Raw genomic sequence first — 17146 nt, 5'->3', positions numbered from 1 at the left:
TGCTAAATGGCGTAAATTATTATATTATATTTATTTTGTAGGGGACTTTGAACTTTCAAAACAATAAGCAGGTCTGAAGAGATTATGTTCCACCTGTCTTTTCTACCTGGCTGGAATGTAAACAGCATTCCTGACTCCTGGGGAGTGGCAGGGAGAGAGAGGCAGGTGGACTACAAAGGTGACCTCTATTTACTCCTCTGTCCTCCCCTATACCCTCACCTGGCCTCTCTCTACTCTCTATCTCTGTCCTCCCCTATACCCTCACCTGGCCTCTCTCTCTCTCTCTCTCTGTCCTCCCCTATACCCTCACCTGGTCTCTCTCTCTCTCTCTGTCCTCCCCTATACCTTCACCTGGCCTCTCTCTGTCCTCCCCTATACCCTCACCTGGCCTCTCTCTGTCCTCCCCTATACCCTCACCTGGCCTCTCTCTGTCCTCCCCTATACCCTCACCTGGCCTCTCTCTGTCCTCCCCTATACCCTCACCTGGCCTCTCTCTGTCCTCCCCTATACCCTCACCTGGCCTCTCTCTGTCCTCCCCTATACCCTCACCTGGCCTCTCTCTGTCCTCCCCTATACCCTCACCTGGCCTCTCTGTCCTCCCCTATAACCTCACCTGGCCTCTCTCTGTCCTCCCTATACCCTCACCTGGCCTCTCTGTCCTCCCCTATACCCTCACCTGGCCTCTCTGTCCTCCCCTATACCCTCACCTGGCCTCTCTCTGTCCTCCCCTATACCCTCACCTGGCCTCTCTCTGTCCTCCCCTATACCCTCACCTGGTCTCTCTGTCCTCCCCTATACCCTCACCTGGTCTCTCTCTGTCCTCCCCTATACCTCACCTGGTCTCTCTCTGTCCTCCCCTATACCCTCACCTGGTCTCTCTCTGTCCTCCCCTATACCCTCACCTGGCCTCTCTCTGTCCTCCCCTATAACCTCACCTGGCCTCTCTCTGTCCTCCCCTATACCCTCACCTGGCCTCTCTCTGTCCTCCCCTATACCCTCACCTGGTCTCTCTCTGTCCTCACCTGGCCTCTCTCTGTCCTCCCCTATAACCTCACCTGGCCTCTCTCTGTCCTCCCCTATAACCTCACCTGGCCTCTCTCTGTCCTCCCCTATACCCTCACCTGGCCTCTCTCTGTCCTCCCCTATACCCTCACCTGGCCTCTCTCTGTCCTCCCCTATACCCTCACCTGGCCTCTCTCTGTCCTCCCCTATACCCTCACCTGGCCTCTCTCTGTCCTCCCCTATACCCTCACCTGGCCTCTCTCTGTCCTCCCCTATACCCTCACCTGGCCTCTCTCTGTCCTCCCCTATACCCTCACCTGGTCTCTCTGTCCTCCCCTATACCCTCACCTGGCCTCTCTCTGTCCTCCCCTATAACCTCACCTGGTCTCTCTCTGTCTCTCTTTCTTTCTTCCCCTGTCTGTTGTCAGGTTCCAGTAGTTCTACGTTCCTCCTCTCTCCTAGCAGCAGGTAAAGAAGTGTACCGACCAGACCGACTGGTTTGTCCAGGTTTATTTATGTGGAGTCACTCCCTGATAATAATCCACTGGTCTCTACTGTCTCTCTCCTGTCTCTCTACTGCTCTTACTGTCTCTCTCCTGTCTCTCTACTGCTCTTACTGTCTCTCTACTGCTCTTACTGTCTCTCTACTGTCTCTCTACTGTGTTTACTGTCTCTCTACTGTCTCTCTACTGCTCTTACTGTCTCTCTACTGCTCTTACTGTCTCTCCTACTCTTACTGTCTCTCCTACTCTTACTGTCTCTCTCCTACTCTTACTGTCTCTCTACTGCTCTTACTGTGTTTACTGTCTCTCTACTGTCTCTACTGCTCTTACTGTCTCTCTACTGCTCTTACTGTCTCTCTACTGCTCTTACTGTCTCTCTACTGCTCTTACTGTCTCTCTACTGTCTCTCTACTGTCTCTCTACTGTCTCTACTGTTCTTACTGTCTTTATACTGCTCTTACTGTCTTTCTACTGCTCTTACTGTCTCTCTACTGTCTCTCTACTGCTCTTACTGTCTCTCTACTGTTCTTACTGTCTCTACTGTTCTTACTGTCTCTACTGTTATTACTGTCTCTCTACTGCTCTTACTGTCTCTCTACTGTCTCTCTACTGTCTCTCTACTGTCTCTCTACTGCTCTTACTGTCACTCTACTGTCTCTCTACTGTTCTTACTGTCTCTCTACTGTTCTTACTGTCTCTCTACTGTTCTTACTGTCTCTCTACTGCTCTTACTGTCTCTCTACTGCTCTTACTGTTCTTAGTGTCTCTCTCTACTGTCTCTCTACTGCTCTTACTGTCTCTCTACTGCTCTTACTGTCTCTCTACTGTCTCTCTACTGCTCTTACTGTCTCTCTCCTACTCGTACTGTCTCTCTCCTACTCTTACTGTCTCTCTACTGCTCTTACTGTCTCTCTACTGTTCTTACTGTCTCTCTACTGTTCTTAGTGTCTCTCTCTACTGTCTCTCTCCTGCTCTTACTGTCTCTCTCCTGCTCTTACTGTCTCTACTGTTCTTACTGTCTCTCTACTGTTCTTACTGTCTCTCTACTGCTCTTACTGTCTCTACTGTTCGTACTGTCTCTCTACTGTCTCTCTACTGTTCTTAGTGTCTCTCTCTACTGTCTCTCTACTGTTCTTACTGTCTCTCTACTGTTCGTACTGTCTCTCTACCGTCTCTCTACTGTCTCTCTACCGTGTTTACTGTCTCTCTACTGTCTCTCTACTGTTCTTAGTGTCTCTCTCTACTGTCTCTCTACTGTTCTTACTGTCTCTCTACTGTTCGTACTGTCTCTCTACCGTCTCTCTACTGTCTCTCTACCGTGTTTACTGTCTCTCTACTGCTCTTACTGTCTCTCTACTGTCTCTCTACTGTTCTTAGTGTCTCTCTCTGTCTCTCTACTGTTCGTACTGTCTCTCTACTGTTCGTACTGTCTCTCTACTGTTCGTACTGTCTCTCTACTGTTCTTACTGTCTCTCTACTGTTCTTACTGTCTCTCTACTGTTCTTACTGTCTCTCTACCGTCTCTCTATTGTCTCTCTACCGTGTTTACTGTCTCTCTACTGCTCTTACTGTCTCTCTACTGTTCTTACTGTCTCTCTCTACTGTCTCTCTCTACTGTTCTTACTGTCTCTCTCTACTGTCTCTCTCTACTGTTCTTACTGTCTCTCTACTGTTCTTACTGTCTCTCCTGTCTCCTCAATGGCTCCCTATTCCATATATAGTGCACTTCTATTGGCTTGAGCCCTATGGGCCCTGGTGTGAAGTAGTGCACTATATATGGAATAGGGTTCCATAGGGCCCTGGTGTAAAGTAGTGCACTATATAGTGAATAGGGTACCATTTGAACCCCACTGTATCTAGTCTGACCTCAGCGGTCCTTCACTTCCTCTCTGGAAGAGGTCCTTCTCAAAACCCTGGAAATACATGGAATTGATGCCAAAATATAAAACGTGCAGATTCAGGAGAATGGCTGTAGCTCCACCACACCACTCATTAGGGTCTAAGTGTTTCCATGTATTGGTGTGTGACTGTATATGAACTGATGAGCTGGATGAATCCTGTCCCCTGAGCCATCTAGGCCAATATCAGAGCCAGGTCAGGAAACCTCATCTAGCCGTGTCCCAAATGGCACACACCCTATTGGCCCCGGTCAAAAGTAGTGCACTATAGAGAGAATAGAGTGCCATCTGACATTTGGGACTCAGACTATGTCTCAACTGAGCAGTTCCCATGGACCTCGCCTTGTCTCCAGTCAGTCCTCTGTCTCCAGTCAGTCCTCTGTCTCCAGTCTGTCCCAGTCAGTCCTCTGTCTCCAGTCAGTCCTCTGTCTCCAGTCAGTCCTCTGTCTCCAGTCAGTCCTCTGTCTCCAGTCAGTCCTCTGTCTCCAGTCAGTCCTCTGTCTCCAGTCAGGCCTCTGTCTCCAGTCAGGCCTCTGTCTCCAGTCAGGCCTCTGTCGTCAGTCAGGCCTCTGTCGTCAGTCAGGCCTCTGTCTCCAGTCAGTCAGTCAGGCCTCTGTCTCCAGTCAGTCCTCTGTCTCCAGTCAGTCAGTCAGTCAGTCCTCTGTCTCCAGTCAGTCAGTCAGTCAGTCCTCTGTCTCCAGTCAGTCAGTCAGTCCTCTGTCTCCAGTCAGTCAGTCAGTCCTCTGTCTCCAGTCAGTCAGTCAGTCCTCTGTCTCCAGTCAGTCAGTCAGTCCTCTGTCTCCAGTCAGTCAGTCAGTCAGTCCTCTGTCTCCAGTCAGTCAGTCAGTCAGTCCTCTGTCTCCAGTCAGTCAGTCAGTCCTCTGTCTCCAGTCAGTCAGTCAGTCAGTCCTCTGTCCCCCTCCTGGGTCAGGCCCCACTAGCCCATTACTCTCTGGTCCCAGAGCACAGGGAGATAGTGGCAGGGGTGGTACAGCCCCCCCCCCCCCCCGGGAGATAGTGGCAGGGGTGGTACAGCCCCCCCGGGAGATAGTGGCAGGGGTGGTACAGCCCCCCCGGGAGATAGTGGCAGGGGTGGTACAGCCCCCCCGGGAGATAGTGGCAGGGGTGGTACAGCCCCCCGGGAGATAGTGGCAGGGGTGGTACAGCCCCCCCCCCCTCCCCGGGAGATAGTGGCAGGGGTGGTACAGCCCCCCCAGGAGATAGTGGCAGGGGTGGTACAGCCCCCCCGGGAGATAGTGGCGGGGGTGCTACAGCCCCCCCCCGGGAGATAGTGGCAGGGGTGGTACAGCCCCCCCGGGAGATAGTGGCAGGGGTGTAAACAACATATAATAATTTACCTCAGTCTGACAGCTCAGTCCTGTCTGTCAAAGTTTGTATCTCAAATGCTTGAAAAATAAATTCTCGTATACTCCCACAACCCTTCAGGTTTGTATTGTGAACACTGACATGCCTTTCCTTTTCTCTTCCCGTCTCCAGGGCGACCTCCAACAACAAAGTGTGTGATATGGTCGTTCTGGAGCTGAGCTATATCAACTCTAACCTGCAGCTGCTCATGGAACAACTGGAGGGGCTCAACAGCTCCGTGGAGGTCTACCAGAACATCCAGTGAGTAAACAGCACCCCTTTAAACAGCACCCCTTTAAACAGCTCCCCTTTATTTATTATTTATTTATTTATTTACCTTTATTTAACCAGGTAGGCAAGTTGAGAACAAGTTCTCATTTACAATTGCGACCTGGCCAAGATAAAGCAAAGCAGTTCGACAGATAAAACGACACAGAGTTACACATGGAGTAAAAACAAACATACAGTCAATAATGCAGTATAAACAAGTCTATATACAATGTGAGGTGAGAAGGGAGGTAAAGGCAAAAAAGGCCATGATGGCAAAGTAAATACAATATAGCAAGTAAAATACTGGAATGGTAGTTTTGCAATGGAAGAATGTGCAAAGTAGAAATACAAAATAATGGGGTGCAAAGGAGCAAAATAAATAAATTAATTAAAATTAAATACAGTTGGGAAAGAGGTAGTTGTTTGGGCTAAATTATAGGTGGGCTATGTACAGGTGCAGTAATCTGTGAGCTGCTCTGACAGTTGGTGCTTAAAGCTAGTGAGGGAGATAAGTGTTTCCAGTTTCAGAGATTTTTGTAGTTCGTTCCAGTCATTGGCAGCAGAGAACTGGAAGGAGAGGCGGCCAAAGAAAGAATTGGTTTTGGGGGTGACTAGAGAGATATACCTGCTGGAGCGTGTGCTACAGGTGGGAGATGCTATGGTGACCAGCGAGCTGAGATAAGGGGGGACTTTACCTAGCAGGGTCTTGTAGATGACATGGAGCCAGTGGGTTTGGCGACGAGTATGAAGCGAGGGCCAGCCAACGAGAGCGTACAGGTCGCAATGGTGGGTAGTATATGGGGCTTTGGTGATAAAACGGATTGCACTGTGATAGACTGCATCCAATTTGTTGAGTAGGGTATTGGAGGCTATTTTGTAAATGACATCGCCAAAGTCGAGGATTGGTAGGATGGTCAGTTTTACAAGGGTATGTTTGGCAGCATGAGTGAAGGATGCTTTGTTGCGAAATAGGAAGCCAATTCTAGATTTAACTTTGGATTGGAGATGTTTGATATGGGTCTGGAAGGAGAGTTTACAGTCTAACCAGACACCTAAGTATTTGTAGTTGTCCACGTATTCTAAGTCAGAGCCGTCCAGAGTAGTGATGTTGGACAGGCGGGTAGGTGCAGGTAGCGATCGGTTGAAGAGCATGCATTTAGTTTTACTTGTATTTAAGAGCAATTGGAGGCCACGGAAGGAGAGTTGTATGGCATTGAAGCTTGCCTGGAGGGTTGTTAACACAGTGTCCAAAGAAGGGCCGGAAGTATACAGAATGGTGTCGTCTGCGTAGAGGTGGATCAGGGACTCACCAGCAGCAAGAGCGACCTCATTGATGTATACAGAGAAGAGAGTCGGTCCAAGAATTGAACCCTGTGGCACCCCCATAGAGACTGCCAGAGGTCCGGACAGCAGACCCTCCGATTTGACACACTGAACTCTATCAGAGAAGTAGTTGGTGAACCAGGCGAGGCAATCATTTGAGAAACCAAGGCTGTCGAGTCTGCCGATGAGGATATGGTGATTGACAGAGTCGAAAGCCTTGGCCAGATCAATGAATACGGCTGCACAGTAATGTTTCTTATCGATGGCGGTTAAGATATCGTTTAGGACCTTGAGCGTGGCTGAGGTGCACCCATGACCAGCTCTGAAACCGGATTGCATAGCAGAGAAGGTATGGTGAGATTCGAAATGGTCGGTAATCTGTTTGTTGACTTGGCTTTCGAAGACCTTAGAAAGGCACGGTAGGATAGATATAGGTCTGTAGCAGTTTGGGTCAAGAGTGTCCCCCCCTTTGAAGAGGGGGATGACCGCAGCTGCTTTCCAATCTTTGGGAATCTCAGACGACACGAAAGAGAGGTTGAACAGGCTAGTAATAGGGGTGGCAACAATTTCGGCAGATAATTTTAGGAAGAAAGGGTCCAGATTGTCTAGCCCGGCTGATTTGTAGGGGTCCAGATTTTGCAGCTCTTTCAGAACATCAGCTGAATGGATTTGGGAGAAGGAGAAATGGGGAAGGCTTGGGCGAGTTGCTGTTGGGGGTGCAGTGCTGTTGTCCGGGGTAGGAGTAGCCAGGTGGAAAGCATGGCCAGCCGTAGAAAAATGCTTATTGAAATTCTCAATTATGGTGGATTTATCAGTGGTGACAGTGTTTCCTATCTTCAGTGCAGTGGGCAGCTGGGAGGAGGTGTTCTTATTCTCCATGGACTTTACAGTGTCCCAGAACTTTTTGAGTTAGTGTTGCAGGAAGCAAATTTCTGCTTGAAAAAGCTAGCCTTGGCTTTTCTAACTGCCTGTGTATAATGATTTCTAGCTTCCCTGAACAGCTGCATATCACGGGGGCTGTTCGATGCTAATGCAGAACGCCATAGGATGTTTTTGTGTTGGTTAAGGGCAGTCAGGTCTGGGGAGAACCAAGGGCTATATCTGTTCCTGGTTCTAAATTTCTTAAATGGGGCATGTTTATTTAAGATGGTTAGGAAGGCATTTTTAAAAAATATCCAGGCATCCTCTACTGACGGGATGAGATCAATATCCTTCCAGGATACCCCGGCCAGGTCGATTAGAAAGGCCTGCTCGCAGAAGTGTTTCAGGGAGCGTTTTACAGTGATGAGTGGAGGTCGTTTGACCGCTGACCCATTACGGATGCAGGCAATGAGGCAGTGATCGCTGAGATCTTGGTTGAAGACGGCAGAGGTGTATTTAGAGGGGAAGTTGGTTAGGATGATATCTATGAGGGTGCCCGTGTTTAAGGTTTTGGGGAGGTACCTGGTAGGTTCATTGATTATTTGTGTGAGATTGAGGGCATCAAGTTTAGATTGTAGGATGGCTGGGGTGTTAAGCATGTTCCAGTTTAGGTCGCCTAGCAGCACGAACTCTGAAGATAGATGGGGGGCAATCAGTTCACATATGGTGTCCAGAGCACAGCTGGGGGCAGAGGGTGGTCTATAGCAGGCGGCAACGGTGAGAGACTTGTTTTTAGAGAGGTGGATTTTTAAAAGTAGAAGTTCGAATTGTTTGGGTACAGACCTGGATAGTAGGACAGAACTCTGCAGGCTATCTTTGCAGTAGATTGCAACACCGCCCCCTTTGGCAGTTCTATCTTGTCTGAAAATGTTGTAGTTTGGAATTAAAATGTCTGAGTTTTTGGTGGTCTTCCTAAGCCAGGATTCAGACACAGCTAGAACATCCGGGTTGGCAGAGTGTGCTAAAGCAGTGAATAGAACAAACTTAGGGAGGAGGCTTCTAATGTTAACATGCATGAAACCAAGGCTATTACGGTTACAGAAGTCGTCAAAAGAGAGCGCCTGGGGAATAGGAGTGGAGCTAGGCACTGCAGGGCCTGGATTCACCTCTACATCGCCAGAGGAACATAGGAGGAGTAGAATAAGGGTACGGCTAAAAGCTATGAGAATTGGTCGTCTAGAACGTCTGGAACATAGAGTAAAAGGAGGTTTCTGGGGGCGATAAAATAGCATCAAGGTATAATGTACAGACAAATGTATGGTAGGATGTGAATACAGTGGAGGTAAACCTAGGTATTGAGTGATGAAGAGAGAGATATTGTCTCTAGAAACATCGTTGAAACCAGGAGATGTCATTGCATGTGTGGGTGGTGGAACTAATAGGTTGGATAAGGTATAGTGAGCAGGACTAGAGGCTCTACAGTGAAATAAGCCAATAAACACTAACCAGAACAGAAATGGACAAGACATATTGACATTAAGGGGAGGCATGCTTAGTCGAGTGATCAAAAGGGTCCGGTGAGTGGAGAGGTTGGTTGGTGATTTAGACAGCTAGCCAGGGCATCGGTAGCAAGCTAGCATAGGATGGAGGTCTGTTAGCCACCTCCTGCGCTCCGTCAGTAGATTAGTGGGGTTCCGTGTGGTAGAGGGGATCAATCCAAATCACACAACAACAACAAAAATAAAAACAATAGATATAGTTATAGAGGCCCAAGAAGAAAACATAATAATAATAATAAAAATAAAAAAAATAAAAAAATAAAAAAAAATGTCCGATTGTCTATTCAGATAGCAGCCGGTAAGACAGCTAACGGTTAGCAGGCCGCAGATGGGCGTTCAGGTAACGTCGCGACGGAGGAGCCAGCCGAATAACCCCTTCGGGTAGATAACGTCGGCAGTCCAGTTGTGAAGGCCCGGTGGGGCTCCGCGAAGGCAGCAAAACGGGTCCGGATAGGCGACTGCAGCCCAGGTGCGATTGATGGAACTCAGGAGTGATTGACGGAGCTTGCTAGCTCCGGAACAATTGATGTTTGCTCCGGAATCGACGAAGGCCGATAGTCACACGGATAGCAGCTAGCTAGCTGTGAGATCCGGGCATGAATGTCCAGAGAGCAGTCGAAATCGAGGGACATGGAGAGAAAAATTGGTCCGGTATGCTCCGCTCCGAGCCGCGCTGCGCCGTACAGAACTGGCGATAGACTTTCGAGCCAAAGGATAGCCGATGACCACAAACCGTGGTTAGCTGAACACCAACGACTTACCAGTAAAGGAGCCAACTAGCTTCTGAACTAGCTTCTGGATTAGCTTCTGGCTAGTTTCAGGCTAGCTTCTTGGAGTTTCTGGCTAGCTTCTTGGAGGATTACAGATCTGAGGTAAATAATACTTTTTTATAAATATACATTGGTGAGGCGGGTTGCAGGAGAGTGTTTTGAAGATGAGTTGATGGAAAATAAAAATAAAATGTATGTGAAAAAGTTGTAAATATATATATATACAGGACACGACAAGACGAGGACAAAAGACGTCTGAACTGCTATGCCACCTTGGCTCCCCTTTAAACGGCTCCCCTTTAAACGGCTCCCCTTTAAACGGCTCCCCTTTAAACGGCTCCCCTTTAAACGGCTCCCCTTTAAACGGCTCCCCTTTAAACAGCTCCCCTTTTACCCCCAACCAGCCTACCTATCATGCTACGTGTGGTCACGTGACCATTGGCCATAACATCATATATAATATAACAGTGATCTCTAAAGTATTGGTGCAGTGAAACAGGTTGTTGTTTTGGCTCTGTACTCCAGCATGTTGGATTTGACTATGAGAGTAAAGCACTGTCAGTTATAATTTGAGGGTATTTTCAATCATATCGGGTGAACCGTTTGGAAATTACTGGGCTTTTAGTACGTAGCTCCCCCCCACCATTTTAGAGGAACAAGGTACATTTGACATTTTTAGGTTTTAGTAATTTAAGACTCTCTGATCCAGAGAGACTTACAGTAGAGAGTCATTTAACAGACTCTCTGATCCAGAGAGACTTGAGGTGGGAGGGCCCAGACACCTGATGTGGCAGGAGTGAGTGGTTGGGGTGGGAGGGCGCAGACACCTGAGGTGGCAGGACTGAGTGGTTGGGATGGGGTGGGAGGGCCCAGACACCTGAGGTGGCAGGACGGAGTGGTTGGGGTGGGAGGGCCCAGACACCTGAGGTGGTAGGACTGAGTGGTTGGGATGGGATGGGGTGGGAGGGCCCAGACACCTGAGGTGGCAGGACTGAGTGGTTGGGATGGGGTGGGAGGGCCCAGACACCTGAGGTGGCAGGACAGAGTGGTTGGGATGGGGTGGGAGGGCCCAGACACCTGAGGTGGCAGGACTGAGTGGTTGGGATGGGGTGGGAGGTCCCAGACATCTGAGGTGGCAGGACAGAGTGGTTGAGGTGAGAGGGCCCAGACACCTGAGGTGGCAGGACAGAGTGGTTGAGGTGAGAGGGCCCAGACACCTGAGGTGGCAGGACTGAGTGGTTGGGATGGGGTGGGAGGGCCCACCAGACACCTGAGGTGGCAGGGCAGAGTGGTTGAGGTGGCAGGGCAGAGTGGTTGAGGTGGCAGGGCAGAGTGGTTGGGGTGGGAGGACAGAGTGGTTGGGGTGGCAGGACAGAGTGGTTGGGATGTTAGGGTTAGGTTTCAGGACAGAGTGGTTGGGGTGGCAGGACAGAGTGGTTGGGGTGGCAGGACAGAGTGGTTGGGGTGGCAGGACAGAGTGGTTGGGTTGGCAGGACAGAGTGGTTGGGGTGGCAGGACAGAGTGGTTGGGGTGGCAGGACAGAGTGGTTGGGGTGGCAGGACAGAGTGGTTGGGGTGGCAGGACAGAGTGGTTGGGGTGTTAGGGTTAGTTGGCAGGACAGAGTGGTTGGGGTGGCAGGACAGAGGGGTTGAGGTGGCAGGACAGAGGGGTTGAGGTGGGAGGACAGAGGGGTTAAGGTGGGAGGACAGAGGGGTTAAGGTGGGAGGACAGAGGGGTTGAGGTGGGAGGACAGAGGGGTTGAGGTGGGAGGACAGAGGGGTTGAGGTGGGAGGACAGAGGGGTTGAGGTGGGAGGACAGAGTGGTTGGGGTGGCAGGACAGAGTGGTTGGGATGTTAGGGTTAGGTTTCAGGACAGAGTGGTTGGGGTGGCAGGACAGAGTGGTTGGGGTGGCAGGACAGAGTGGTTGGGTTGGCAGGACAGAGTGGTTGGGTTGGCAGGACAGAGTGGTTGGGGTGGCAGGACAGAGTGGTTGGGGTGGCAGGACAGAGTGGTTGGGGTGGCAGGACAGAGTGGTTGGGGTGGCAGGACAGAGTGGTTGGGGTGGCAGGACAGAGTGGTTGGGGTGTTAGGGTTAGTTGGCAGGACAGAGTGGTTGGGGTGGCAGGACAGAGGGGTTGAGGTGGCAGGACAGAGGGGTTGAGGTGGGAGGACAGAGGGGTTAAGGTGGGAGGACAGAGGGGTTGAGGTGGGAGGACAGAGGGGTTGAGGTGGGAGGACAGAGGGGTTGAGGTGGGAGGACAGAGGGGTTGAGGTGGGAGGACAGAGGGGTTGAGGTGGGAGGACAGAGGGGTTGAGGTGGGAGGGCCCAGACACCTGAGGTGGCAGGACTGAGTGGTTGGGATGGGGTGGGAGGGCCCAGACACCTGAGGTGGCAGGACTGAGTGGTTGGGATGGGAGGGCCCAGACACCTGAGGTGGGAGGAATGAGTGGTTGGGGTGGGAGGGCCCAGACACCTGAGGTGGCAGGACTGAGTGGTTGGGGGGGGGCAGAGTGGTTGGGGTGGGAGGGTCCAGACACCTGAGGTGGCAGGACTGAGTGGTTGGGGTGGCAGGACTGAGTGGTTGGGGGGGGGAGGACAGAGTGGTTGGGGTGGCAGGACAGAGTGGTTGGGGTGGCAGGACAGAGTGGTTGGGGTGGGAGGACAGAGTGGTTGGGGTGGGAGGACAGAGTGGTTGGGGTGGGAGGACAGAGTGGTTGGGGTGGGAGGGCCCAGACACCTGAGGTGGCAGGACTGAGTGGTTGGGGTGGGAGGGCCCAGACACCTGAGGTGGCAGGACTGAGTGGTTGGGATGGGGTGGGAGGGCCCACCAGACACCTGAGGTGGCAGGGCAGAGTGGTTGAGGTGGCAGGGCAGAGTGGTTGAGGTGGCAGGGCAGAGTGGTTGGGGTGGGAGGACAGAGTGGTTGGGGTGGCAGGACAGAGTGGTTGGGGTGGCAGGGCAGAGTGGTTGAGGTGGCAGGGCAGAGTGGTTGAGGTGGCAGGGCAGAGTGGTTGAGGTGGCAGGGCAGAGTGGTTGGGATGTTAGGGTTAGGTTTCAGGACAGAGTGGTTGGGGTGGCAGGACTGAGTGGTTGGGGGGGGGGACTGAGTGGTTGGGGTGGGAGGACTGAGTGGTTGGGGTGGCAGGACTGAGTGGTTGGGGTGGGAGGACTGAGTGGTTGAGGTGGCAGGACTGAGTGGTTGGGGTGGAAGGACTGAGTGGTTGGGGTGGAAGGACTGAGTGGTTGGGGTGGCAGGACTGAGTGGTTGAGGTGGCAGGACTGAGTGGTTGAGGTGGCAGGACTGAGTGGTTGGGGTGAGAGGACTGAGTGGTTGGGGTGGGAGGATTTCTCTTCTTCTAGGTTGTATCACCATCTGCTTTCTGAGTGTTGAATGAGTTCAGTTTTTGCTCGAGGGTGTAAACGTATCTGTTGGACCCGTCTTTATTAAAAACACTGAACCTAAACACACTACAATCAACAGGGCCTAAAAATAAAACACTGTGAACCTAAACACACTACAGTCAACTGGGCCTTAAATAAAACACTGTGAACCTAAACACACTACAGTCAACTGGGCCTTTAAAACACTGTGAACCTAAACACACTACAGTCAACTGGGCCTTAAATAAAACACTGTGAACCTAAACACACTACAGTCAACTGGGCCTTTAAAACACTGTGAACCTAAACACACTACAGTCAACTGGGCCTTAAATAAAACACTGTGAACCTAAACACACTACAGTCAACTGGGCCTTAAATAAAACACTGTGAACCTAAACACACTACAGTCAACTGGGCCTTAAATAAAACACTGTGAACCTAAACACACTACAGTCAACTGGGCCTTAAATAAAACACTGTGAACCTAAACACACTACAGTCAACTGGGCCTTAAATAAAACACTGTGAACCTAAACACACTACAGTCAACTGGGCCTTAAATAAAACACTGTGAACCTAAACACACTACAGTCAACTGGGCCTTAAATAAAACAATGTGAACCTAAACACACTACAGTCAACTGGGCCTTAAATAAAACACTGTGAACCTAAATAAACACAAAATGCGCACATTGCTGTGGAATGCGGAGGGCTTTGACATGCTTTGATTAGTCTGACGGGCACCACAGCAGCTCCGAGGCTTCACATCAAAACAAAGAGCTGGTGAGAGAGAGAGAGAGAGCAACAGAGCGAGGAAAAGAAACCGGCCTGTCTGGTTGAGAACAGAAAACCAAAGATTATGGATGAGGAACCAGTGAGCTCCCAAGATTTACACCCACTCATATGTCTGCTGAGGAAGTTAGCGTCTTCAGTCAGCAGCTCACAGTTGTGAGATGTTTTCGTGTGTCTCACCATCTAGATGGGTAAAGCTGGTCTACACCATTGCAAATTCTCCACGTTCAACCTAGTTATTGCTGGAAATAGCCCTTTTTCAAAGCTCCTATCGCAGAATATAACAAACACCCAACATTGAACTTAGTTGGTGCTTCCTGCTTTAGTTTTTGCTTGTAAGCAGGAATCAGGAGGACAGAATTGTGGACAGATTTGCCAAATGGAGGGTGAGGGAGACCTTTGTATGTGTCTCTCTGTGTGGAGTCAAGGTGGTCTAGAGTTGGGGGGGTTTTTCCCCTCTGGTTGCACATTTTAACATGCTGGTAGAAATTGGGTCAAATGGATTTCAGTTTCCCTGCATTAAAGTCCCCGGCCACTAGGGGCGCAGCCTCTGGATGAGCTTTTTCCTGCTTGCTTATTGCCTTATTCAGCTCATTGAGTGCGGTTTATTCCCAGCATCGGTTTGTGGTAGTAAATGGACAGCTATGAAGAAATATATATATATATATATATATATATATATACATATAAATACCTCTAAGTAAATAGTGTGGTCTACAGCTTATCATGAGATACTCTACCTCAGGTGAGCAAAACCTCGAGACTTCCTTTAATATTAGATTTCGTGCACCAGCTGTTCTTTACAAATAGACACAGCCACCACTTGTCTTACCGGAGGCGGCTGTTCTCTCTTACCGGAGGCGGCTGTTCTCTCTTACCGGAGGCGGCTGTTCTCTCTTACCGGAGGCGGCTGTTCTCTCTTACCGGAGGCGGCTGTTCTCTCTTACCGGAGGCGGCTGTTCTCTCTTACCGGAGGCGGCTGTTCTCTCTTACCGGAGGCGGCTGTTCTCTCTTACCGGAGGCGGCTGTTCTCTCTTACCGGAGGCAGCTGTTCTCTCTTACCGGAGGCGGCTGTTCTCTCTTACCGGAGGCAGCTGTTCTCTCTTACCGGAGGCAGCTGTTCTCTCTTACCGGAGGCAGCTGTTCTATTTTATTTATTTTTTGTTTAACATTTATTTAACAAGTCAGTTAAGAACAAATTCTTATTTTCAATGACGGCCTAGGAACAGTGGGTTTAACTGCCTGTTCAGGGGCAGAACGACAGATTTGTACCTTGTCAGCTCGGGGGTTTGAACTCGCAACCTTACTAGTCCAACGCTCTAACCACTAGGCTACCCTGCCGCCCCAGGGTCTTGCCGATGCAGGGAAAACCCCGCCAGCTTGATGTTATCCCTGTTGTCGTTCAGCCGCGGCTCGGTGAAACATCAAATATTACCGTTTTTAATGTCCCGTTGGTAGGATATTCGTGATCGGGTGTTTGCTGGTTAAAACTACAGGTCCACGATGTGAGGATATATTGGTGTTTACTCTGGGTTGTAATGTATTGTGGGTTAGTGTTGGCGTGAGTAAGGTGGACCCAGGTACCTCTGGGTGTTTACTCTGGGTTGTAGTGTATTGTGGGGCTGTGTTGGCGTGTCTGTAGGCAAAGAGAGACTGTTGTCAAAGGGTGTTCCCTCTGGCCTGCAATCTGAAGAGCAAATGTAAACTTTCTCCCACTTTAAAATGTTAATTTAGATATGTATTGATGTCAGTGGCAGACTAAGTGAAAATGTGACTTAAATGGAAGTTCGGATTCACTCCTTAATTTGTGATATCATCTCTGAGCCTCACCGCTAACATCACACAGCCAACCTGTCTGTTACATCACCTCAACAATATGTCTGTTAATGTGTGTAAAACTCTGAGCCTCACTGTTCGTCACTAACATCACTGTATAACAGTTAAATATCACATGTCAATGATATCTCCTTTCCTGTTTCCAGAGAGACCTCCAGCATCCCTCTCATCCCGCTGGGTCTGAAGGAGACTAAAGAGATGGACTTCTCTGTGTCTTTCAAGGTAGTACAGACCTCCGTTTCACTACTACTTCACTACCTGTACATTTCAGATCATCTTATCCAGACCGACATGCATTCAGTCAGGTTCTCTTATCCAGACCGACCTACAGTCAGGTTCTCTTATCCAGACCAACATGCATTCAGTCAGGTTCTCTTATCCAGACCCATGTACGGGCAGGTTCTCTCATCCAGACCGATGTACAGGCAGGTTCTCTCATCCAGACCGACGTACAGGCAGGGTCTCTCATCCAGACCGATGTACAGGCAGGTTCTCTCATCCAGACCGACGTACAGGCAGGTTCTCTCATCCAGACCGATGAACAGGCAGGTTCTCTTATCCAGGCCCACGTACGGGCAGGTTCTCTCATCCAGACCGATGTACAGGCAGGTTCTCTCATCCAGACCGACGTACAGGCAGGTTCTCTCATCCAGACCGATGAACAGGCAGGTTCTCTTATCCAGGCCCACGTACGGGCAGGTTCTCTCATCCAGACCGATGTACAGGCAGGTTCTCTCATCCAGACCGACGTACGGGCAGGTTCTCTCATCCAGACCGACGTACAAGCAGGTTCTCTCATAGAGACCGACGTACGGGCAGGTTCTCTCATCCAGACCCACGTACGGGCAGGTTCTCTCATCCAGACCGACCTACAGTCAGCCAGGTTCTCTCATCCAGACCGACGTACGGGCAGGGCATTCAGCTAAGGTACAGCAGCTGTTTCACAATTCATTGATATCAATTCCTTTGACCGCGATCTCTATTCTCCATTTGTTCACTAGTATGTACTGGATATATAAGCTATAGGTTGTGTCCCAAATTGCAACTTACTCCCTATTTTATGCACTACTGTTGGCCCCTGGTCAAAAGTAGTGCACTACGGGGGGAATATAGTGCCATCGGGACCTAAACCATTTGTTCAGCGGTTCATCAGGTTCCGTAGATTCAAGTTTAACCCCGTGATGTTTTGACCCTCAGCAAACAGCTTTATTATTGTCAACTAGGTCACAGCTCGGTCAACCAGGAAATGACAACCGCACACTTAGCCTACCGGTGGTGGGGAATACCATGATGTCACCTTTATACCACTGTGAGGAATCTAGACGATTGACTTAGGCTACGTCCTGTGAGGTGCAGATAAGGACTTGACAGTATCTACACGATTGACTTAGGCTACGTCCCAAATGGGACCCTATTCCCCAGATTGACCAGAGCCCTTGTGGGTTCTCCCTTGTGGGTTCTCCCTTGTGGGTTCTCCCTTGTGGGTACTCCCTTGTGGGTTCTCCCTTGTGGGTTCTCCCTTGTGGGCCTCCCTTGTGTGCCTCCCTTGTGGGCCTTGGTCAAACGTAGTGCACTAGGGAA

General features: G+C 50.1%; 1 protein-coding gene across 2 annotated transcripts in view; it reads left to right on the top strand.

The window, feature by feature from the left end:
• The window catches only part of LOC116363055 (rhophilin-2-like), an 80887-nt gene that overhangs the window by 35138 nt on the left and 28603 nt on the right, over window positions 1–17146 (top strand). For both annotated transcript variants that reach the window (XM_031816974.1, XM_031816975.1), the window contains exons 3-4: window positions 4901–5029; window positions 15712–15787. In XM_031816974.1, the coding sequence (XP_031672834.1) occupies window positions 4901–5029; window positions 15712–15787 (205 nt within the window). The remainder of the gene's footprint in view (window positions 1–4900; window positions 5030–15711; window positions 15788–17146) is intronic.

This window comes from Oncorhynchus kisutch, unplaced genomic scaffold (assembly GCF_002021735.2).
Source record: "Oncorhynchus kisutch isolate 150728-3 unplaced genomic scaffold, Okis_V2 scaffold907, whole genome shotgun sequence".
Classification (NCBI taxonomy): Eukaryota; Metazoa; Chordata; class Actinopteri; order Salmoniformes; family Salmonidae; genus Oncorhynchus; species Oncorhynchus kisutch.
The sequence above is the reverse complement of the archived record's forward strand: the minus strand, read 5'-3'. Positions and strand labels throughout refer to the sequence as shown.